Source organism: Myzus persicae, unplaced genomic scaffold, assembly GCF_001856785.1.
Source record: "Myzus persicae strain clone G006 unplaced genomic scaffold, MPER_G0061.0, whole genome shotgun sequence".
In the NCBI taxonomy this organism is placed as follows: domain Eukaryota; kingdom Metazoa; phylum Arthropoda; class Insecta; order Hemiptera; family Aphididae; genus Myzus; species Myzus persicae.
The window spans coordinates 341,185-366,946 of NW_019104366.1; the positions used below are offsets into that span (position 1 = coordinate 341,185).

General features: G+C 25.7%; 3 protein-coding genes across 4 annotated transcripts; all 3 read right to left on the reverse strand.

The window, feature by feature from the left end:
* Positions 1–1,019: 1,019 nt before the first annotated feature.
* On the reverse strand, positions 1,020–11,831 carry LOC111041538 (carnitine O-palmitoyltransferase 2, mitochondrial). The gene is made up of 12 exons (XM_022325831.1): positions 11,492–11,831; positions 10,296–10,345; positions 8,772–9,173; positions 7,690–7,831; positions 6,874–7,030; positions 5,271–5,541; positions 4,997–5,199; positions 3,470–3,639; positions 2,171–2,284; positions 1,984–2,095; positions 1,727–1,919; positions 1,020–1,431 (listed from the first exon to the last, which is right to left on the reverse strand). Exons 1-12 carry the CDS (start codon positions 11,537–11,539, stop codon positions 1,305–1,307), a joined length of 1,989 nt encoding a protein of 662 aa, XP_022181523.1. The 5' UTR covers positions 11,540–11,831; the 3' UTR covers positions 1,020–1,304.
* Positions 11,832–14,160: 2,329 nt separating this feature from the next.
* On the reverse strand, positions 14,161–19,462 carry LOC111041547 (receptor expression-enhancing protein 1-like). The gene is given in 7 exon segments (XM_022325845.1): positions 14,161–14,281; positions 14,283–14,522; positions 15,670–15,780; positions 15,853–15,973; positions 16,037–16,116; positions 18,387–18,459; positions 18,567–19,462. Coding segments are annotated over 7 exon segments (744 nt in total). The 5' UTR covers positions 18,599–19,462; the 3' UTR covers positions 14,161–14,194.
* A 2,277-nt stretch (positions 19,463–21,739) lies between these two features.
* LOC111041551 (histone deacetylase 8-like) lies at positions 21,740–25,099 on the reverse strand. 2 transcript variants are annotated; one of them, XM_022325850.1, is made up of 10 exons: positions 24,952–25,099; positions 24,753–24,856; positions 24,218–24,401; positions 23,361–23,502; positions 23,161–23,267; positions 22,873–23,065; positions 22,627–22,799; positions 22,217–22,317; positions 21,928–22,033; positions 21,740–21,859 (listed from the first exon to the last, which is right to left on the reverse strand). In XM_022325850.1, exons 2-10 carry the CDS (start codon positions 24,828–24,830, stop codon positions 21,813–21,815), a joined length of 1,131 nt encoding a protein of 376 aa, XP_022181542.1. In that variant the 5' UTR covers positions 24,831–24,856; positions 24,952–25,099; the 3' UTR covers positions 21,740–21,812. The 2 variants fall into 2 exon arrangements, with proteins under 2 accessions (XP_022181542.1, XP_022181541.1); XM_022325849.1 differs by having other exon boundaries at positions 24,753–25,099.
* Positions 25,100–25,762: the final 663 nt, after the last annotated feature.

Below are 25,762 nucleotides of genomic sequence, written 5' to 3' on the forward strand. Positions count from 1 at the left end.
AATTTTCTAATCTTCTAATCATTTTTGCAACGATTATGGCACAATTATTATAATACATAGATGATAGATATAATACATAGGTATATTATATCACATTGGTAATAGTCAATATAGATAAACGTGGTTGAATCATGATTGAAGTCCCTGACTCTGGAAGACGTTCCTATGTATAATTTAAAAATCCCAGTAGTTTTCAAAAGCTCCGAGAAAAACAAAAAAAAGTTAAGGAAAAACGGGAATATTTACGTAAAATCAGATTTTGACTAAAATGTAATATGAAATTGATTAGAAGTTGTTGTAAGTGAAAATTTTAAAAAAAGTTGAGAGTAATAAATAAAAAAATTTTAAGAGCGTGGTCTTGACACGAGTGTTCGTCCCGTGTAGCTGTATTCCGTCGAAATATATTATTTTATCAATATGTATGTATTATCCGATATCTGCTGAGTAATTTTCTCTATATTATTAGAATATCCGATTTTGTATATTGTGTCCCCATCACATAATGTTGTAACATATCTCACACGTTATTGCATTAAATTATGCCTAATATAGTTGTTATAACTCGTGGGATATTTACTCCCGACACCTGGAATGTCGATATTACAAATGCCTAATTTCTTCAGTCTACAAGTCTTTACATTCTGCTTAACATTACACTTCCAGTCCCGAGAACCGAGGTTAATAGTTGTGTATGAATGTAATGTAAATTAAGAATGCGGGATACCATTATCTACATCGTGTTTTAAAGAAACAAGTCTATCAGTTAACGTTAAAACCATTTTTATGTCTACATTTCATCAAATACAATTGAGTTAACCATTATTCATATATAAATATAAAACTTAAACAAACTTAATAAAGATCATAAATAAAAATATATAAATCTAAATTTCAATTGTATACATAATAATAATAATTTTAAAAAACAAACATGGACTCCAATATATATAAATATGCATATGACATACAAAAATTTAATAACATAGGCTGTAAAATACCCAACTAAATATTATAATAAATGTTAAATTGTAGTGTAATGAAAAATATTAAATACCATTATTTAAGTCTTCACATTTTATATAATGCCAGAGATTCAAGATTTTTAATGTTATAGTAATTCTTTTTCCTTTGTTAGTATATGTCATAATGTATAAAAGTTCTTTCCAAGAAGAAGTTAATACATTTGCATTAAATTAGTTTATGATCTAAAAATATGTTTGTTATTTAATAACAAAAAATCCATTGAAAATAAAGATTGAACACATATTAAACATAAGACCAGAAATATCAATCCATAAAATAAATTAGTTTTTTAAAATATTGAGAATCTGATTTAAGCTCTGAGTTAATGCATCTCTGAATTTATCTCCATCAGAATGTTCTTTGTAGTTGGTAATAATAGCACCTGAGTAGTCTTCAAGAATTGTGTATCTAAAATTGAAGAGACATTTATTAAAATGTCGGTAGTTTTTTTTTTTTCAACTAATAATTGCAAGGAAGTAGATTTCTATTGCTCATACTACTATTTTAAACAAATTAAACTATGTGAAATGAAGTACAAACAATATGTAACATATTTAAAAAGAAGTTGCAAGTGGTGAAACTAGCCACTTCAATATTGTAAATTTGAAAAAGTTGAAGTTGAAATCGAAAATCAAAAATACAATGTTTGTATTTTATTAGAAAAAAATCATCATGAATAATCATAATTTATTGATACACTCACCCAATACCATAACCATCTTTTACAACAGGACCAAATCCTCCTAACCATACATAATCTGAAGTTAGACTAGAAGTAGATAGAATATTATGATTAATCTGACCATAAGCGGGATCAGTGTACAAGTCTGGAATCTTTAAATTGCACTGTTCAGCTAATAATCGTAGAGCAAATAAATGACGATCAAAACCTTGTCCTGAAAACAAAAAGGTATAAAACAATGATGATAAACAATTCTATTTTTATAAATAAAATATTACCCATGGCAGCTTCTTTTACAAGTTTACTGTGCTCAACCGAACATTGTTTTATCATGTTCACCAAGTCATTGTCAGAGGGCTTATTATTACTTGAAACAGCATGGCAAAAATCCTAAAAAATATTTTACACAGAAATTGAATGTAAATATTTTTTTATTTCAATTATAATTTTATTAATTAAACTTACAGCTGTCATCATAGTACATGGTCTTACAGTTTCTGTTCGCCCATGTTTGAATGCTGCTGTACTACATGATTCATAAGTACCAACATGTTTTTTATGTAATTTATAATGACCCAGCTAAAAACATTAAAATAATTTTTTTTTTATGATTTTAAGCATTCTTAATAATGCACTTAATGATTTTAAGAGGAGCGCGCACTAATGAACAATATATGGTATAAAACAAGGTTTCGTATTTCAAATAACATGGCTTATTGAAGCGATTTACATCAAAAATACCTATTATAAGAATTATAGAGGAGAATTTTATCTAGAATAGTACTAAATATTTTTACTGAAAACCACTTCAGTAAGCTGTATTACTTGAAGTACAAAACTATGGTTTTATGCCATATTTTGTTTGCTATTGTGCCATGTTACTTCTTGGTGTACCATTTGGATTTAAATCCCCTAAAACCTACCAGAATATTACTCTAAAAAATAGCCGATAATTAGTTAAAAAAGTTATTTCCAACAGAGAAATTTATTTTCTTAATAAGCGGAAAAATCTAAAACAAAAAACAAAATAATCAACAATGAATAGTGTTTTACATTTTCCTATTAAATTTAAAAAAATATATATTGATATAACAAAAAACCAATAATCTAAAATTTGTGAAAAATTCTCCACATTGTACAAAAACTATTAAAATGCCCCATGATAGAATCAAAAAAAGATTTTAAAATATCAAAAAATGACAATAAAAAACAAAAAAATGCAAATAAATGCTAAGTTAAATTAGTATATTCTGAATTAAGGACCAAATTTAACACGACAGTTTGTGAAATAATAATGTGCCTTTCTTGTGAGTGTGGCTAGTGGGCCTCGGTCACGAAAACAATGGGTGTCATTAAGCCCAGTCGGGTAGAACACAATTCCGTATGGTCCTTATCAGCGTATGAAATCATGCACATTTTAAGGCACACAATTCCATTCGTTATGAACCCAAGATTTTGGTGCAATGTTGCCAGATTTCCATAAGGTTATGTAGGTAATGTTGGTAATTTTACTTTGACTATTGCTCACTTTTAAGCATAGGCAAGCATGGCCATTACCATTTTGTAAGGGGCTAACAAGGCATGTATGAGGGACAAGGAATCGGCATGAAAAACACGGCTGATCATACAGGTAAACGCTTGACCTCAAACCAAGTTAGTGTCTGAGGCCAACCACAGATCTACACCAGGCCCCTTCAAATTAATCTATATACAACATTATATATTTTAAATAAACCTATCTGAGTTAAACTATATTGTATTTACCTGGAAACATAGTTGCATCAAAGAATCTGCACTTATTCCAAATTTTTTACACATTTTTCTACCCACATTGAAAAACTCAAAGTAATTAATATCCAAAGATTCATATTTACATTTGAATTCGTTCTTTACTTTTATGATATCACATTTCATTTTTTCATCCAAATTGAATTCTATTTTAACATATAAATAAATTAATAAATTAATATAAAGGAAAAATATTTCCAAAGGTTATTATTCCACAACAAAATCAAATTAATAAAAAACGAAATGTTCAAATCATATCTGACTGTTTTCTGTGCAACTGATAATAGGTTATGTAGACATTTGAGCAGGCCTCGTGTTAAGGTATCATTCATCTACAAGGAAAACGGAACATGAGCACGCAGAAAACAAGAAAAAGATGAAATATACACTTAAAATCTTGAACATGTATTGCTTCCAAACTACAAAGACATTAAGTTTGGCATTGTAAAATACTGAAATATCAACAACTCATCACTCCATGTAATATGTATATTAAGTAAATATTTCACTATATTTGAAATTCACAGAAAAATAGATGGCATAAATGTAAAATAAGCTATGAACAAAGATAAAATCGGTTAAAATGCTGCTTCCAAACAAGGCCATATCTATCCTATGCACATATGCCATATACGATACTACTTTTCTCTCAGAATGTGTTCCAGAACAACTGAAATAGGCACAAGTGATCACATTATTCAAACCAAGAAACTCTCTGGATGATGTCACATAACACCAACCAATTTCACTCATTTCAAGCAGATATAAACTCTTAAAGAAACTTTTAATGAAATTATAACCACTTATAGTGGAAGAACCATTTATACCGGAAGGTCACAGTTTGAATTACATAACAAACACTTAACAACTCAGTCCAATTAGGAATTAAAAATAATCAACAGTTTGTAAAATGTACTATCAAAATTAAAATAAAACCTTAAACTAGAAGTAAATATTAGTATAAATTATGTTCATTGTTCATATAAATAAAGTAGACAGCATACTAAAAGTAATACTATAATGCTGAGTTGCATAAAAATTTTGATTTGCGGTTCACTAAAATTAAGTGGACCAATCAAAGCCAGTAAATAATGTAAGAGACCATCACTATTCATTCATTAAACACTTAGTTATTGTTTGTGCAATCCGTAGTTAGAATTATTAGCTTGTTTAAACCATAACACATTACTCCTAAATAAAAATAAATAGTAACATTACTATTATGTTTTCAAGAATAATGATACATAAATTAATTAAAATAATATTGTACATACAACAATACATTGTTGATAATACAAGTAGATAGTTGTGTCTACAATTTGATAACTGTTTTCTTTTTTTCAAAATTACTTACAAAATACAGAAATACACGTCATGCATTCTAATTAAAAAGAAAATCATTTGTCGTGCATTATATAATGAAAACTAATGTATTTGTATGGAGAGTTCACAATTACAAATTGTATTAAAGTAGATACTCAAGATACTCCATGAACTATTTACCTAATTTTTTCACATCTAACGTTTCTGCTGATGTCAAAACTTGATTTAAATTTTCTGGATGACATCTTGGAAAGTCTGTAGTATCCTTAGAAATATCTTGAAAATATCTCAACACAGCAACTCCATCACCCCACGAATGCTCGAAATTCAATCCTGAAGTGCCATCAGCACATACTATTAAAGTAAATGACTTGTCAAACCACCTGTAAATAAATATTCTCAATGTACATGTGACTAGTATACATAAAATTATTAAATTAATTATTGCTAAGACCTGTTGATTCCGTCAGAATGTAGATATTGCTTAACACATGATATTGGATCAGACCCCGGTTTTTCATCATCAAGAGCTATCATAAGAAGGCTATCATCTATTATACGCAACGATTCTTCATTTCCCAACTTAATAAGATGATTTCTTAAATCAGCCCAATTATTACGTTCAGCAGTCGTTAAAACGCCAATTGGATAATTAGATGGAGCAATGTCCTCGTTCAAAATATATTGAATTTTGGACAATAATAACTGAGGGTCTAATATATTGCCTAAAAGTGCACATTATGTAAAATAAAATATTAGATAGTAATTATTGATCAAAAATTTAATTAAATAAATACTTATCAGGGGCGGACTAAGATAACTACTTGGCCAGGGAAATCTATATTTTGACTGATCCTTTCTATTTCATAATCACAAAATGTAAGAACTTAAATTAACAAAGTAATAATTGTTGTATTATCTACTCATTTTCAATTTTCTCAAAAACAACTCAAAATCACATTAAACTACTCTAACTTGATTTTTCTAAGAGTTTCCTTTTTCTCTCTCTTCTTTTGGCACCACCTTTTCTTTTAGTTTCTATTTTAAACAACCAATAGTGATGTAAATATTAGCAAATCACCAAACAACACAACAATAAAATAAAAAACAAGTAAGACAATGAATGTACAAAACTGTTCTTAGTAATCACCCTACTAAAATTAATACTATTATAATATTAATGAAAAGTAAATACTCGTGGACTAGACATGGATATATTAATTAATTGGTATGATAAACATCAAATTAAGTCTAAAGTAGAGCGCAAATTTAAATGCACTAAAAATAGTAAAAATGACTTAACAAAATATGGTTTAATGCATTAAAATTACAAAGCATAGTAGAAATAACCTAATAATTGCCCTGAAAAATTAAAAGCTAATTTAAATGAAAATAAAATAAAATTTAGAAAGATACAATCATTATATTTTGCGTTTCATTAAGGCACTGGACAATCAGATGCAATTTAATAGTTTCAAATAACAGTTGTTAGCAAGAGTTTTATTGTATAGTTAAAGGAGAGGACATAATACATAATAAAAACAGATATATTAGTTAAAAAATTATATTATTAAATTTTTTTTTAAAGGAATTTATGCTAAGTGTTATTTAGTTGTATTTATTCTTATAAAATATATGAAAAATGCCTTCAAACCATAAAAATGTCCTATGAGCCAAAAAAAAAAAAATACTAAATACAAATTTCACTTTTCGATTTGTTGGTGTATGAAACAAATTGTTTGCAATGTTCTAGAAAATCAAAAAAAAAGCGATTTGTATTTAAATCCGCACCCAGTCATAAATAATAATTGCTGATGATGCATTGATGCAGAGGCGGTGAATTATCAGCCTAATTAAAATCCGCAATTTTACAAAGCTAATATGAACAATTTTTCACACAAAACAAATTATTTGTAATTTATATTTATACTGATTTTATTATAAATATATAATAATAAGATAACAATCAATATTTTGAGCAGAGGTCCACCAGGAAAGTTCCCGGTATTTCGCTGGCCCAGTCCACCCTTGTTACTTAAGAATTGATGAATAAGTACCTTGATTATCCAGAACATCAAATTTATAAAAATGTCCTCGCCTCATAACTACAATATGTTTTCCAGATGTATTATTGTGTAAAACATCTTGATTAATCATTGGAATTCGAGTATTATTAAATAAAGAACTATACTGAGACATATCTAAAGGATAAGCCTGCAATTTTTTTAAAATAAAATCAAAATAAATAGTTACCCTGAATATACACAATAAATTATACAGGTATATTAATACCTATAAACAGTACATATAATAATAATACATAATATAAATACACAATAATAGGTGGTACATGTTTTATGCATTTCATGCAGTAAACATCATGACTATAACACTTAAATGTTCTAAATTCTTATGGAATTTTTTGAATACAACTCAATAGTAACAAATTAAAAATTAAAAATCTTATATTAATTGCACCAACTATCCTAATACTTATATAAACTTCTGTCATGAATTCCCCTGAAAATGATTTTTCTACTTTTTTGAATTTGGAGTCAACATTTGAATACTAATAAATCTCAAAAAGTTCAAAAAAAGTTGTTTTTCAGTAAACTTCACAACAAATTTAAATTCTGTTTCAGAAATATTTTCTGTACACTAGGTTAGTTAATACAATTAGCTAAGATTGATACTTATTCAAAAAAATATATATTTATACATATTATATAAGATGAGGGTAGACGTGCGGGAATACCAGCTATTTTTTTTTATACTGCAGTAACTCACACTAAATAATATTATATGTGTACTTATAAAATGTCTTACATTGAACTATTTAATGACATACAAAATTGATTTTTTATTATACTTACATTATACATGTATGCTCCATACCAACTAATTGATTCTGGTATATACTTCATTAGTTTTCTAAATTGGATGGTATCACTTTTCTTTGGACTAATATGAAAAATTTCTGGCTCTAGTATATTTGCATTCAGTGATTTGTAAAATCTAAATTTCAAACGAAAATATTACACACATATTTATGACAGATTTAATATATTAATGATAAATTAAAACTATATATACTAGCAGGGTTGTTTTATATAAACTTATTTATTTAATATATTAAATTAATAATTAAATTATTATTGATCAGGTATTTATCAATTCACGAGTATAATCTTATCAGCTTCTGAAAATTAGTTATTACTATATTATACATGAAGGAAACAGCCAACAATAATTATTAGAGGCTAATATTAACACTGGGGGGGGGGGGCTTAGTCCTTCTAAGGATTATGGAAGGGGCCAAAATTTTTTATAAATATTTGCATACATTTTTATTTTATTAAATATACTAATTAAATAATGAATTTATCATTAGTATTTTCTATGCATAGTTTAATATCTAAAATATGTTAATTTTTTTTAGCTATTTATAGAATTTCAAGTTCTTAATTTTTTTCTATAAATGTTGATAAATATTGTTTTATTGGTAAAAAAAAGTTTAAATAGTTCTTACTAAATTCCAAAAATCTAATAAATATAAAGCGTAACTTTTTGTACAGATAATTTCAAATGTTGCAGGGTTGAATTTAATAATTAATCAAAGAATAACAATTTTAGGGTATACTAACATCTTTAAAACTATTATCAATTTAACAGAAGTTGTATAAGACTCCCATTATAGGAGCTAGCAAATACTTTAATCTTTATTGTATTATAATTTAACAGAATATGATTTTTTATTTTCTTAATAAAATTATTATTTGTTATTATAAATAAGAAATAATGTGTACTGATAGTTTAATTTTGTTATCCATTACCATGGACAATATTTTAAAATCCATTTTACCAGTAAGTAGAATCATTATTAAAATAAAAATGTTAAAAAGCTTTTTGTAATTGATATCTATTTTAAACATAACTTATATAAATTAATGCTCACCTTAGTGATGATATTAACAAATTAGTAGATCTTAGTAATTGGTTATTATATGCATTATCAAGTTGTTTAAATACCAATAATGGATTGTAATTAATTGGTAATGGAGTTCTGTCTGACAAATACATATTAAACCAATCCTTAGTTATATAACTAGTATTTTTGTTCGAGTTATTTTTTTTTTTCAACATTTCTTGTAGTAAATGTCCATCATTTTGTTCAAAGTTTTCCACACTATTTTTAGTTTTCAAATAATCATTTTTTGAAAGTAAAGGTTGTTGTGCTTTAAGATAACGTTGACAAGTTGATTTTAATTCTGGAACTGGAAGTCTTGGTAAAGATCGTTGAAAATGCATTGTAGGTATAATACTGTTCTGAAGATATTGATAGTCATCAGATCGATATCTAAAAAATTAAATATAAATCATTTAATATTAGAATTACCTAAATTAAAAAAAAATTATATTTGTTTGTATCTGATTAATTAAAAACTGTTGGATCTGACTTTTAATGGACGCACTTACATAATTGAGAATAATTAGTTAGTTATTTAATTAAAGTAATACCAATCACTATAAATAACATAGAGGTGTAACCCTGGGTTTGCCTTAAGAATTATTTACATAAGGCTATAAATAAACTATATATGTTCAAAATATAAAATAACTAAATTAAAATTTATAAAATATTAAAATACATATTGAATTCAAAATTTTAACTCTGAAAGTAGGTATTTGTTACTTTTATAATAGTATAATATATCTCTATACAGTCTTTAAGAGTTTGGCACACGTGTCGTATGCTATCTACCAACAAATTGTCGGTGTCATATGCTATCTACATTCTAGAAGTACCTACGTTATCTACCGTAATCCATTTGACGGTATCGATATTATATTTCTATATATTATACATAGAAAAATTATTTTTATAGGCAAAACTTGTTTACAATTTTTAAAAGAATGTGAGTTATATCCTAATACATAACTGTGTACAAAGTTAAATTCTATTGGAGAGCAATGTAATGGTGAAATAAAAGAAACTTTAAAAAAAAGCCGAAAGCGTGATGTAAACGGAGATATGACTAGAATGTATACTAGAATATACACCTAGAATGGTGGAGATACGTCAATGAAAAAAATGTTTTTGAATGTTTTTACAAGATATAAAAAAAACATTTTTGTAAATAAAAAAAAATATGAACTGTTAACAAACAGGCCATTTAAAATAGGACAACTGTGAACCAATAGGCATTGAGCCGGTTAGTTTGTAGATTTTTGTAGATATGAATATATGATTTTCTTGGTAGATAGCAAACGACACGTATATGCTATAACTAGAGCTTATCATAATTTATTGTTATGGATGGTAATAATTGGCAATTTAAATAGATTATCTATTTGATACAATAGACACTGGTAGAAGTTACCTTAATAAATTGTAATAAATACCATAAATAATAAATAATAGTAGGTATGTTTAAGAATTTAAATTAATCAAACAAACCATACTAGTTGTAAAATTTACCTTATTTGTGCCAACATTTTAATTGCTGAATCTGTGTTTTTTAATATTACCTATAAGAAAAATTGTATAAATTAATATAAATAACATACAATCACAAAAACATATAGTTATTTTTTAATTTGGGTACCTATAAGTATATTTAAATATAGAATTTATTTAAATCACATAAATTACATCAAAAAAATTGTTTTACATAGTTACAAAATTTAAAATGTTCAACTTATAAATTATTAGTTAAACAATAGAATTTTATAGGATATTATAGTATATTAATATTAAAAATACCTAGTGGATATTTGGAAAAAATTAATAATTTATTATTGGTTTTACCTTAGGGCTTAGGCCATAACAATAATATGGCAAAAAAAATAAAAATAAAAATAAAGTTCCTGTGATTACAATTGTGATGCTAAACATTCCATTGCTTGTATTGTAAACACTAAATAGACACTTGTAATAAAATTACCTTTCTTGTAGCAATCATCAATGAGTTTTTCTCAAAATACATTTAATAGATACAGCATGATGTCTGTACTTTTCAAGAAACTTTCAGAATTTGGTGTCAAGAATTGTATTTATTGGAATACATCAAGTTTTACATTTTACACATCAAAATATGTTTGCACACATTTCAAGGGGGAAAAAAAAGTGCCAAAAATATGTAAAAGTTAAGAAATATGCACTTAAAATTCTATACAAAATTGAAGTTCAAAGTTTTTGTTTTTATCAAAGCATAGAAAAGTTGTCTAGTTTGGATTCTATAAATATAGAATAATTTTTACAACTTTGAAAATCATATTCATAATTTATCTATTTTTAAAAATAATTAAAATAATAAAGTAAAACTAAAAAGTATTAATAAACTTCAGCCTTTTTATCTAATTTGTTTTGTTTTCATGTAATACATTGGTACATACAAAAGTAAAATACAATGGTTAAAAAATGTAATTGATTTTAGTTCATTAATTCAATAAACTATAGTTCATAATCATTAATATGAGCATTAATAACCCTAATAGTATCTACTATCTATATTTTCATGTTGTGTAAACAAAATATTCTAAGAACCATGCAATATTTAAAATAAAATCATCCATTACTTGCAAGAATGTAGTTACTCAAATGTATTAAATGTCTTTAATATTTTTGTTATTTTTATAAGGATTAAATTATTGAACAAAGACAACAGCACTCACTTTTTCAACTAAATAGGAGTTGGTCAATAGCTTGTGCTTCGAAAACATTTTCTTATAGTTATTATACTGCTGGTTGATGAACAAGCTTTTACTTAATTGTAATAACTAATGTATTCACAATCATACACAAATCCAGAGTTAATTCATTCAAGTATTCAGCAGTTGAGGATGTTAAGATCTAGGAACGTCTGCTACAAACATTATGACAGAATATAGAACACTTGATGTCATACTTTCATATAATCATAGAAGCGATATTGTTGCATAATATAATATTAATATTATATTCTGTTTTAATATACCTAGTTGAGTAATTAATAAATTAATAATATTAATAATACTATTAGATAAGAATATGACAGTCACTGTTGTAATCGTTTCGTTATCATAAAAATAAGAAATGTTAGCATGTAATTTTTTTGATTGATAACCGCCGAATAGTTGATAAACTCGAATTTGTGTAATGTGAAATGTGAATTGGTATTGTATTATAAAAGATTATAATTCTAATAATATTATTAATTTGCTTATTAATTTAATAGGCACGATTAAGCACAAATCCGTCCATCAAAACTATTATAACAATAATCACGTATTCAATTTTTTTTTCGTTACTTAAATTATTATTCAACTTTGTTATCTCCACTTTAATATAATATATACCTATTGGTATTCCACTGAAATACTAAATCTTATTTTTTAACCACCTGCTAGAAAATGTATACAAAACTTTCTATAGTTTATAATAGAAATAATTCTTAAATTATCGGTGATGCTGGAAAAATATTATATACATAGGTGGGTACTTATGTAAAATTGGGCAGTCTTGGAACCCAATTACAACAAAATGACTAAAATCATTATTCTTTGAGTTAATATGTAATTTTGTCTAAATTAGAACTTAAAATAACAATAAAAAAGCTGTGTTTAGGTTTAATTTTTAGATTTGGGGTTACTGAATTAACTACTTACGCAGGGCCTTTTTTTAAATTTTCAATCCTTAGCTATAAAAGTTTAAGGTCCTTTTTTTAATTTTGAACTACATAATCATTTTTCAATTTGAGAATTTTCGTCAAAATTTGAATTTTCAATGATGATAAACGCATACGTATTTCTTATATTTTACAACTACTATTACAACAATATATGAAGAGTCTTGTACCTACAGTTATTTGTTTTTGAATACAATAAAATAAGAAAATCACTACATGAAAAATCTAGTGGATATCCAATGTTGTAAAAATTTTAACTTCATGTGCTTATAAGAATTTAATTTGACTTTCCAGTAGAATTTTTTTTTTGATGAAGGTCACTTATAAGGAACCTCTTAGTCAATTTTCATATCTTCGATATGAAATGTTTTTTTTTTAAATTTCTAACTAAAAAAAATTTGCAATTTTTCGTGATTTTTACGAATGTCTTCAGAAATTCAAAATTATAAGTTTAATTATATGAGAATATACTAGCACACATAGGCCTAGGCTGCCCTTGTGATTTTCGAAAGTCACCAATCAACAGAGTTTAAAGTCTGCGGATGGGTTACAACTTTTGTTATAGAAAAACCTATGCTATAAAAACTCAAGACAAATGATGGTATGGTCCGCATAAAAAATACTAAAAATGCAATTACTCTAAAAAAACAGAATACTCTGGATTCAGGAATAGCAAAAGCACATGCAATGCCAGAAGCTTATAGAACCCGTTTAAACTTCTCCACCTCAATAAATTGATTGTTATTATGTTTGTAAGATCGCTTTTAAGTTCCCATAATTTTAAAAGATGTTTAAAAATGCCAATAATTAAATAACAAGGATTTTGGGTGATAAATTAAAATGAATACTTGAACCGAATAGTAATATTTGATTATTTTAAATTTGAATAGGTAAACCAAATAAAGTACTAACAAAACATTTTGTCACCATAATAAATATGAATGATATATTAATAAAGTATACAAATCAGTAACAGTAGCAATAACAATAACGTTTGATTTTGTCTAAAATTATGAAATACCTAATGTAAATAATATAATTTAAGTCTCAATACAAATTATATATAATATTTATTTTGTGATGGTGTTTGTGACTAGAACAAAAAAGAAACATTTTATTTATAAGATAATACTTTCAAAAATAAATATAATTATTACAAAATGTATTCTTAATCAATAGTTTTCAAATTTTCAAAATAATACTTAGTATAAAGGAGATTCCAAATAATATTTAGTGGAAAAACAATTTAAATAGTTATATATTTTTCAATATTTATAAATGAGATGAAATTACCTACTAAAATAAAGACTATTTTTAACACAAAATAACTTATAAGTAGCACCGTTATATAAGGAAACAACTGTATAGTATGAGCAACATAATATGATTATTGATTATATACCCTTTGTTTGTTAGTCTTTTATATATTTTGTCTTTCTATTTTATTAATTATTTATGTCAAAGATTATATCTTATAACTAAATTAGTAAATGTATTATAAGAATATAATAAATTATAAAAGAATAGATTTCTACAATATTAAAACATTATTTTGTTCAACACCTAAAATGTGATTATGTTAAACTAAATTAATAATTTAAATAAAAATAAATTGGAAAACTAGTGATAACAAACTTAAAACTTGCGAAAGTGGAATTTAAAAAAAAAAGTGCAATATTGTCATGGACTGTGATATATTTTTGTTACATGATTAAGATTTATTGTAATGACAAAATATTTTTGTAATGGAACATAGTATAATAGTCATTTTAAATGACTGTCTCTTATTTATTAATGTTACTAGATTTTTGTTGATATTGCACTTTACTACGTTTAGGTCTCTGAATGGGCACATCTTCAATAACAACAGTAGATTCTATTGGCAATGAGTCAGAAGAAGAATCTGATACATAATCTTCTATAATAATGGTTGTAGGTTTCTTTTTTTTCACTTTTCTTATGACAGCTGCTGGATTTTGGGGTAAATATTCATCATCCAATGTAATCGCTTGTTGAAGAATCATTGGCATACGCCCAACCTATTGGATAAAAAGTAAATATAACTGGTATCATTGATTCTAAATGCAAGTATTTATAATTTTATCCTAGCACATTAGATTATTTGTATAACCCTTTTTAAAACCAATGACTATATTTGTTTTCATTAACAACTAAAATTTAAAAAATAAAAAAAGTGTGAACTTTGAGTGAACTTAAAAGAAATTAAATTTTATTTATTAAAATTTTGTTTATCTAAACCAGCGTTTTTTTTAACTTTTTTATCTGTGAAACCTTTTTTATGCCCACTTGTATAGTTGTATCGTGGAAAGCCTATTTTTTTTAGATTTTTAGCTTTTTTTGTTCAGCTTTCATCAATAAATTATTACGCCTCGACAATAATTATAACCCCTACTTCCTTTCAATAGTTTTAATGCGTCATTTTATGTAAGGATTATTTGCAATAAAAATTATTATAATAATGTGTACACTGTATTTAATTCAAAAAATAATTTAAAATAAAAATAAAAATAGTATTAGATTAAATAGTATTAAATTAGTAATTTTATCAACGACGTTCAAATATTATTTCTATTTATTGTATTAAAACTATAAGTAGATACACTACAGAAGTATAAACCATACACATTCTTATTGAATATAAAAACATTTTTTCCCCACTATCTTCTATTAATCTTAAGTTCAATTTTTTAAAGTTATTTTATTGAACATTTTGAATTAAGCACGCAGGACTCTGAAGTGATCTCCAGTATCATGGAACACAGTTAAACGCTGATCTAGGCAATATCCATAAATGATTATGTTACAGATAATGATACATACATAATTATTTTACAATTTAAAGTCCACAAATGTTATGTCATAATATCTGATTTTTTGGGTCATATTGGGAAGACATATTAACACCAGGAGTGCTGGTTAGATTTCCCAATTACATGGAGTCGGCATACTATTATTAGCTTGTAGGTATTTCCCTGACATTTTATATATGTTTTGCTTCAAGTGAAGTATATCTGATAATATTAGTAGAAATTGTACTAACATTATTAGAAAAAATAAGACAAGCAATCCTAAATCAGAAGGTACAAATTGTTTCCAACAGATCGCGTGTTGTTAATTTGTCTTCCCGATATTTCTTATTTTTAATAATCTACATTGAATATTTACTACTGTATGTTGGGCAACAATTGCAGCTGTCATTTGAAATGTTTGTTTGGCGGTTGAAGCTAAAGCATTATAGGTACGTGATTTAACATTGACCAAAAATTCATCAATATCCTGTTAACAATAAATAATAATACATAATTGATAAAAGGTTTTACATTTTTAAAAGTAAATCATTATTTTTACCGTTTCTTTTTTCAACAAAGTTGGATGTACTAGTTGTTTGTATAAAATTGTTGAACCTTTTGTAAATGGACAAGAAATCCATAACAGTACGAGCAATTTAATATCATAATAAAACGGGAACCTTTAATCACAAGAGGTAAACATTTTAGTTGTAATTCAACAAGTGTTAATAAAAATACATTACCAAAATTCAAGGAATATATCAGTTAAGCTTTCGATGCAAATGAATGCTGCAAAAACTATCCAATACATCATCCACTTAACCTAAAAGCAAAAATATGTATTTTTTTATTATTTTAAAAAATTCTAAAATAAAATTCTATAAAAATATATGATATAATATATAATATAACTGTTTTCTGAATCTAGGAAAAAAAGAACACGGGAAAAAAGAACACGGAAAAAAAGAACAATTTTTAGAAATTTTAAACAGTGTCCCACTAATCAATATTTTTTTAAAAAAAAATTTTAATATAATGCATAGACACTTATGCTATATTTTTAGTATTATTTATTATAAAAAAAATACGAAACATAAATACAATAAAGCTTAGTATAATAATATAGAGTAAGATTCATTTTTATTACTGGAAATGCCCTAAGTAATCTTAGTGCCCTTATAGTTGACTATAGGTGACCTTTTCATACTTTATCATAAAATATAACTAGTGGTAAAATATAAAACAACATTTTATTACTGGAAATTTCCCATGTAGACTTTTCATACTTTAGAGCTATAATTTGAGTGAACATATTTTAGTCTATTGACAGTCATTGAAGTGTTCAAGTGTTTTCATTAAATTTTTTAAATACATTTGAAATGGAAATTTTTCAATCTAATAAAGGAGGTGAAAAAGTAGCTTTTGAAGGATATACTTATATCACAAAGCACAAAGGTAAAAACTATTTTATATGGAAATGTTCGACCAAAAATACGACAAATTGTGCTGGAATACTAAAGACTAGTATTTTGAAAACTGATCCTACCGTGACAACAGAACACAATCATCCTGTGAACCAATCCGAAGTAAATGTTATGAAAGCAGTATCAAAAATGAAATTAATGGCTAAGACATCCTGTACAAATCCAGTCGAGATTTATGCTCGAGGTGTCTCCGAGTTCGATGAACGTTCTAAATCAAAAATTTATGTTTCGTATTTTTTTTATAATAAATAATAATAATAATAATAATAAATAATACCAAAAATATATCATAACCTAACCTATGTATTATATTAAAATTTTTTTTTAAAGAATATTGATTAGTGGGACACTGTTTTAAATTTTTAAAAATTGTTCTTTTTTTCCTTTGTTCTTTTTACCTTGGTCTTTTTTAATGATTACCCTGTTTTCTAATGGTCAATAATAAATTATTAAATACTTCAAATTATATTTATATTTTTAAAAGTAACTTAAAATATAAACCATTATGATAATAAATGGTTTTATAAAATATTAAAATAATAGGTTTTTAATTTTACAAAATACTCAAATCTATTTCATTAGCAACATACATTTAGTTTGTGATTTTTTGAAGCAAATCATAATTATTTTGTGAAATTTTATGAGAATGACTGGATATTATAAGGTATTTCGTAGCATCAGTCTGAATTTAAATATACCAAATAAATACTGAATTGTATGTTACCTAACTGATTTAATGAAGAATGTGATACCAGGATATCATACTCAAATTAAACTGCAGAGTGTTAGTAAAAACACAAAAATTCAGAAACTTGTGATCACAAAATATAGTCAGTAATCATAAGTGTTCTACAAGAATCATTCATTGGTGATACTAAAAAGGGTTGGCTGTGTAGTTATGACAATACACAAACATTTTTCAGAAAGAACCATACTCTTTTATTTCTAACTGTTAATCAGATGATTTTTTTTTTAATTTTGATGTGTCTAAATATAAATTTGAATGAGTTGTTTCTGAGTACTTGGAATAATAGTTCTATATAAAATGAATCCAGAAAATACTCACCATATATTTTAAACCTTTTATGAATAGACTGTTATCATAACTATATTAAGTTAAATAACATAGAAACTTCTCATTTGAATTTTGATTAATATATTATATAAAAACTTTCAAAAAAAATCATCTACTTAACTTGCATTTTCTGGTTAAAATCAGTCATGATTCAAGATATAAGATTGCCTTACCTTTGAAAAAAGTTAAACTTGCAGAAATGCAAGCTGCCCCCTCCCTGTGTACACAGTTATAATAATAAAGTTTAAACTTAAAAACATGGTATACTCATCAGTGGGTAGAAATTTTTTAAATCAGAATTTGAATAAAATAATTTATTAATAGAATGAAAAAATAGAGATGAACAATGAACATGCCTGGGTAATTATTCTGTAAATATTTGAAAACATATTTAAGCCATTAGTTAATTATATATTTTTTTAATAGGTTTGTTTTTTTAAATATATTTAAATAACAAATATAACAGAAATAGTAGATTCTCAAAATAAGTGAAGTCCTGCTCATAAGTTAAGTGTAAATTAAACATTGTCTTACATAATTTTTCACGTTTTTGTTTTTCACTGTCTTGTATGATGCATATGCTGGATACATTACACCAAATAAAAGTCTATAAATAACAATTAAATGTTTAAATTATATATATATATATTTATACATAAGAAAACAAATTATATTAATAATAACAAATAACCAATTATTAAAAAATCAACTCACGTTAATGCTTTGCACACAGCTCCTGGAATCATATTGTACAAAACTGTATGAATAATTTAGTAAGAACATGGGTTACCTAACTATTTGCCAAATTTTTGTTGCCTGTTTCGGCAGAGAATGTTGTTTATTTTCTGCTTATAATGGACCTACCTAACAACGAGTTGTTCAAATTCATTTTTACTTTTAAACAGTTAAATTTATCATTATTAATTGTTAACAATCAAGAAATTCAACTGCAACATTTTATGTACATACTGCATAATAATAATTCCTTCATTCTATACGTTTCTATTACTTTATAAGGCAATGGATTTCAAAACATAATGAACCATGAACAAACACAGTCTACTCGCATAATAACTAATTCGTATCGAAGAAAAAAAATATAATATTCCTATTGGCTATCATTAACTATCACTGCTATTGTTTTGGTCATAGTCCTTAAACTCAGAGTAAGGCCTGTAATGGTTTTGGTGTTTTCTCATTTGATAGCAATACTTTCTTATCGTTTAATAATATCATATGATACGTATGATAGTAAGATAAGAAGTATGAACCGAAAATAATGTAAGGAACATTGAGAATCAGTTAACAGAACCGTCAGAATCTGCCGTCTACACTCAACTGAACATTCTGCATACGAAGCTAAAATTGTTTTCAAACTCGATTGCTGATAGTTCTCTACGTTTTTGGAAATCGCTGCTTACTTATACGTTTTTAAGATAAATTATAATTGTGTATTGTAATTTGAAACTTTTAAACAAAATAAATAAAAATTCCATATAATAGAATAATAAAAACGACTGACAACTGTGCTCTTTTCTACATTCTAAATAATATCAACATTAGAGTATAGTATACACAGCTGACTTAAGATGTTTTACAAACTTTACCATGGCAAACTAACATTGCAAACTAACTGAAATAACTGAATATAATTCCTTTCATTAATAATTTGTTCTGTATTTTCTAAAAATTCAAGTAAGTAATTACTGAGTATTTTTTTTAAATTATACTGTTCTTTTTATGACTTCCAATTTAGCTAGTCCATAACTCTGAAACATAGACCTATTAATTATTAAAAATTAATATGTGTATGCTCTAGAATTCCAATTATTTTAATCCTAATTGGAAATTCTTCTCAGATAGTAAATGTACCTAATTAGTATCCCATATTAGGTAACAGTGGCGTATATAGGGGGGAGGCCCCCTAGGCCAGAGCCCATAGTGAAATTGCAGGTTCAATTAAAGCATTGCATGTATATTTACACTGTTAACAGTTTTTCACCATGATTAAGTTAGCCGGTTGATTAAAATCATTTTTGAGTAATCTACAAGGAAATGTTAGATATATTGACGAGACTTGCTTTAATGACTTATTGACTTTGATGTTAAATTCATAGTAAGATAACATTAAAATATACAAACGACATTGTCAATATTTTTAAAAAAAGAAACAAAAAATTAATTTTACATAATAATTATAAAATTGAATTGCGCAATTTTTATTTGAACTGTATAATACGTCATAATTCTTAATTATATAACAGCTGCTCCCTTAAAAATGTATAATTATGACTATGATGCTTGAATAGTGATAATTGATAAATCGGCCCATAGTGAAAATAATTCGTATATACGCCACTGTTAGGTAATTATTACTTATTACCATAATATGATTTAAGGCTATGTGCTACGACCAATTGAGTTGTAAGCTTGTAAATATTAATGACAGGTTAGGTACGTATCAATGTAAGTGAGATATTATGACTTGTTTAATATATTGTGAACTCATATATATAATTTAATTCTATGTGCCGCCTAGATCAGTATACATGTCAAATGTCTGTATTATCTAATATATACTATATACCTAGTATAGTATCATAAAGACATTGTACAACTGACTACCTATGGATTAAGGCGATAAAGGTTGCCAAAATAATTTTGTCTTCAAAAATACACTATGCAAATAGTGATCTTGTCCTAAGCCAACCCTATTCTTCAATATTGTAATCACAAACTATAGTAATATATTATAATAATTATATATTAAACAGTAAACACTATAATATGTCTTTAAAAAATGACAAATAGGTTTTTTTTTAATAAATTATAAAACCATTGAAATACAATAAAAATTGAAGTTCAATGCAATTTGTAAAAAATGTTCTTTTAGATAAAAAAAAATGATGTAACTCTAAAACTAATAACCCTCAGAAACTTGAAACTTTCACAAGACATTTATAATAATGTTTTCCATGCATAACTTCTTTTGAGCTTTTTACAGCCGTGAGAATTTTTTTTTTAATTATTGTCTATAAAAACTTTTTCACATTGTAAAAAGCTTGAAAATTGAATGAAAGTGTCCTCATAAGTTAAGTTAGTTGCAGTTAAAAAATATTTAAGATACATACTCATGATTATTTTTATATGCATTTAAATTAAAATATTGACAAAATTCATCCAAATTGTGAAAATTTGCAAATTAATATATATGTTTGATTTACCTAGTAGCTAACATAAAAAATTTAATAAAAGATATCCAACTAGTTTTTCTACCTTGAACTAAAAAAAAAGTTCTCCGGACAGAATCATTAACTTTTTTAAGAGCATTTGATTTTAAATTTTTTACGATATCTAATATTCAGAGGTTTTTAATTATTAAAATTGATTATATATACATGTGTGTTAGGATGACACTCAGTGTTTGCTCAAAATCTTTTTTTGTATGCAATGATTTATCATTGAATTCAAATCTAACACACACCTACATTACGATGACATATACGATATACTCAACAAGGATATATGCTCTAACCCATTACCCAAGGCAAAGTAGGTATTTGAAAAAAATAATAGCAGCCCCAGAGGAAAATGGTGGCCAACACTGATAAATAGGTACATCATGAAAATAATAAATGTATTATTTGAAATTACGGAAAAATTTTTAAAAAAAAATCATTAGACAAGAAATATTTATAAAATATAGTGTATTATAGGCTACATTTGGGTGGGATCATGAGGGGGCAGTTTCCCACCACCACAATTAGGGCCAGGTGCTGCATATGTAGAATATAATATGAGTGACTAATTTTTTTCAAATCTTAGATCCAAATTTAAAATCAAAATAAGTTTTTAAAAAATTGTTCATGAAGTAATAAGTTCATATATATATTATAACAACTTTATTTTTTAAGTATTATTAAAAAATCTTTTTAAGAAGTACACAGTTTTAATGATGAATTATTTTTCCTGCTTGCGTACCAATTCTTTTACTATTTTCATGTTATCTTAAAAATAAAGAAAATAAATGATTATTTAAAATTGTCAAATCAAAATTAATACAAAAATGTATTACTTGCAATAACACTGAAAATGTTATTCAAATTATTAAATGAATTAAAATCTTTTCGATTTCCTGGATTGATATTAAAAGTAAAGTCTGGACCATAAGCTGAAAAAAACTGAAACAGATAATGTTTTTAAGTAAAATAAAATTTTTAAAACAAGCTATTTTTATAATAAATCATATTATGGTACTAGTAAAAAGTAAAAGCTTGTAAACATTGGTAAAAAGTAAAAACTGACTAAACAAATTTTTGATTTTTCAATCAACCATTTAAGTTAATATATTTTTTTATATTTACCTCATTATCTGGTATATCACTAGATAATACATCCTCTTGTCCAGTAATAACTGCGGTTAAATATGTCCAACAACGTGCAACATTTGCTTCATTATATCCGCCTAATACAAAGTTTTACATTTTAATACAAAACCAAATAATATTCCTTAACAAACAAAGTACCTATACTATAAATACTTTAAATGGTAACAATCGGCATTTCTGAAATATTTTACACCAAAAGTCAATTATTTCTTGAAATTTAAAGTCAAATAATAAACTATTACCTAACCTAATGCTTCACCTAATATTCAGTAAAAACAAGAGCATACTGAAAAAAAGTTTTAATTGAAACTAGAATAATTGAATAACTTAATTATATTTTTAACACTCATGTAAATATAAAGTTAAATTTTTAAATCATTTATTACCTCCACCGAGAAATAATGTAGGTTTTTCCCATTTCATTACATTTTTCACACATTCCGCTAATGCTTTTGGTGTCAAGTTAAATCCACCAAGTGGGTCTCCAACTAAACTATCTGCCCCACATTGGACAACAATACATTTTGGATCATAGGAACTATTCACCATATTACTTATTCTACATAAAACAAATAAAAATAATTTTTTTTTAATCAGAACATATTATGAATTCAAAAATTGTTCATTATTACTTTTGAAACATTGTTATGTATTTATCATCGTTTATTCCTTCTTTAAATGGAACATTCACAGTAAAATATTTTCCTTTATCTATTCCGATATCATCCAATGATCCACTTGTAGGATAAAAGCCTGGTTCATATTGATGAAATGAAAGGGTAAGGACTTTGTCTGTAGCCATATATGCATACTCAACACCATTGCCTAAATAAATAAGAAATCTTTATCAACACGGAAATTGGTTGTTAAACAAAAGAAGAAATATTCATGAAAATAAATTTGAATACAAAAATTATTACCATGATGAACATCAATATCAATGTATAACACCTTCCCAAAAGTTTTTCTTAACATTTCTATGGCAAGAACTATATCATTTATATAACAAAAACCTTGAGCTGAATCTCTAATAAAAATAAAAAGCATTAATTCAATTGCATTAAAAAAAGTGATACGAGTAGGTATATTTTAAATAATGATTAATAGTTTAATGCTAAACCTTAGTGCATGATGCCAACCCCCACACCAGTTGATAGAATATCTGTATTGCATAGTTGTTAATGCTTTTGCAGCAGTTAATGAAGCACCTGAGATATATGTAATAAATTGCCATATATCTTTTACAACTGGACAATCATAACCTGAAAAAAAATGTATATTTTAGTAATATAATTTAAATTTAATAATCTATAATTTATTAACAATGCATACGATTAGATTTTAATTTGAACATTTTATGGAGTGGCATATTGTTTATGGTTTCATTTAAGAAAAGTTTAGTATCAAACAATTAAAATATAATACATAATCAGAATACCACATATCAAGTGTTCTATACAAAACTTTAAATATTAAATATTTTTATTATTTTTTCAATATACAGTGAGTTCCGCTTAATGTGATCACTGGTTTATATATTCAACCATTTATTAGAATCAAAAATGAAAATCCCCAAACCAAATGGTATGTTACTAATGTTAAATTGAACTTTTATTAGAATCACTAAGTACCGGATAATTGAATCACTTTTATGGACAATCTTAAGGTTTTTATGGTATTTCAAACTGATTAATTTATAAAATACATTTTATTTTTGAACTTATTAGTATGACAGTTTATTGTTGTACATTATTATGTTATTCAATTATCTTTGTGCGTCGTGTACTTGTGTCATTTATTATGTATGTTACATTAAATATGTAATTATAAATAAATATGTAATTGTATAAAAAGAATGAATCATGAAAAAAATGTTGCAAATGTTTAATAGAATCAACTGGTTAATAGAATCAAAATGACCTGCACCAAAGTGATCACATTAAGCGGAACCCACTGTAATTCAAGAATATTAATAACCAATTCCATATTCCTCTTCAGTGTCCAAGATAGAACTGTTGTTATCATTTAATTTCTTTAGGAAATCAACATATGCACTAGAATGGAATCCTATAAGATCTTCATATGATGAAGGATTCACTTTAAATACATCCATGTGATCAGGTAGATGATATGCCTTAATGAGACTATCAACTAAATGAGCCTGAAAATTGAAATATATATAATTTGTAACATTTATTAGATGAAAATAATTAATTTGAATGAATAGATAACATAATTATGGAAAATGAAATGTTGATTATAGATGGTATATTGATGTCAATTATTATTAACTTTAATAATTAAAAATTACTTAAATTTAGTATTAAGACTAAAATTAAGAAATCGTTTAAGTGATCCAAAACTTCCAAGTTTTTACGTTTCTACAAACATGCTAAATTGTGCTTATTGTATTTTTTACATAATTATTAATTTGACATAAACACCCATAAATTCTATGCAATTATAATTAAAATAGTGATGGTTATTTATATTTTTAATTGTCAGGTCTTACTCTTTTTGAAATATTTGGAATTTTACAGCATTCTTGGATTAATTGTGGGTCAGAAATGTAACACACACTATGATCCATGTCTAATAATGTTTAAGTACTAAAAACTGTAAATAAATATATATAATACATTTTTTAATCTACATGATTTATCGGTTAATAGTAAAAGAGCAACTTTTGGATTGTTGAAATCCGAACATACTATAAACCGGGAACATTAAAAAGAACATGAGTACATTCGAGATGATATTGTTGTGACTTGTGAGACGAAACTACTGATATGCAACAAAAATGTAATATTAGTGGTATTAAAAATGAATAAAAAATATAATATAATAATATTAATAAGTATAATGTATTATACAAAATGGGCAGCGCATACCTAATATCTAATATCTATAGGGAACGGAACTCCTTAACGACATTTCTCTTATCACGATAATTGTGATAACAATATTGACAAACTATAGAGTAACAAAAAATTGAGGAATAAAAATCCACGGGAAAAAAAATCCCCGAGGGGACCTAGGAAAAGAAATCCCCAGACTACAATATTACTCACAAACACGTCATGCAAGTTATTGAACAAATATTTTTTTAAACCCTAAATACCATCATTATTAATATTTAATTACAAATATATACTTTATTAAGATGAAAAATGATGAATGATAACCGTACATTTTTGGGGCACAATTGTTTAGACGTGTTTTGTACGTTTTGTCGAGGACCGTCAATTCTGAGTTTATCATTAATTTAGGGCAAAGGACTTGTAGCATTTGCATATTTGTTTTGCACGATCACAAAAATAGCAGAGTAAGAAACAAATACGTTTCATGCTGAAACAAAGCTGTTTTGACATTTTATTTTGCATATAAATGCATATTTCGAGTTTTTTTTTTATTAGTGCATATTCCTTCGATTCTATACTTAAAGATGCATATTTTCAATAATTTTTTATGTTATAAATATTTTTACAGTTTTTATCTAATTTTTTATGTTATAAATATTTT

What these genes read in the sequence shown, in the direction of transcription:
- LOC111041538 (XM_022325831.1), bottom strand. Translation starts at nt 11,539, where the DNA reads ATGTTTTCGAAGCACAAGCTATTGACCAACTCCTATTTAGTTGAAAAA. An exon ending in CATGTACTATGATGACAGCT is followed by an intron (nt 2,096 to 2,170) that starts GTAAGTTTAATT and finishes AATATTTTTTAG; the next exon opens with GATTTTTGCCATGCTGTTTC. An exon ending in TGTAAAAGAAGCTGCCATGG is followed by an intron (nt 1,920 to 1,983) that starts GTAATATTTTAT and finishes TTTTGTTTTCAG; the next exon opens with GACAAGGTTTTGATCGTCAT.
- LOC111041551 (XM_022325850.1), bottom strand. Translation starts at nt 24,830, where the DNA reads ATGGATCATAGTGTGTGTTACATTTCTGACCCACAATTAATCCAAGAA. An exon ending in TGAAGAGGAATATGGAATTG is followed by an intron (nt 23,503 to 24,217) that starts GTTATTAATATT and finishes ATTTTTTTTCAG; the next exon opens with GTTATGATTGTCCAGTTGTA. An exon ending in TACATTATTTCTCGGTGGAG is followed by an intron (nt 22,318 to 22,626) that starts GTAATAAATGAT and finishes ACTTTGTATTAG; the next exon opens with GCGGATATAATGAAGCAAAT.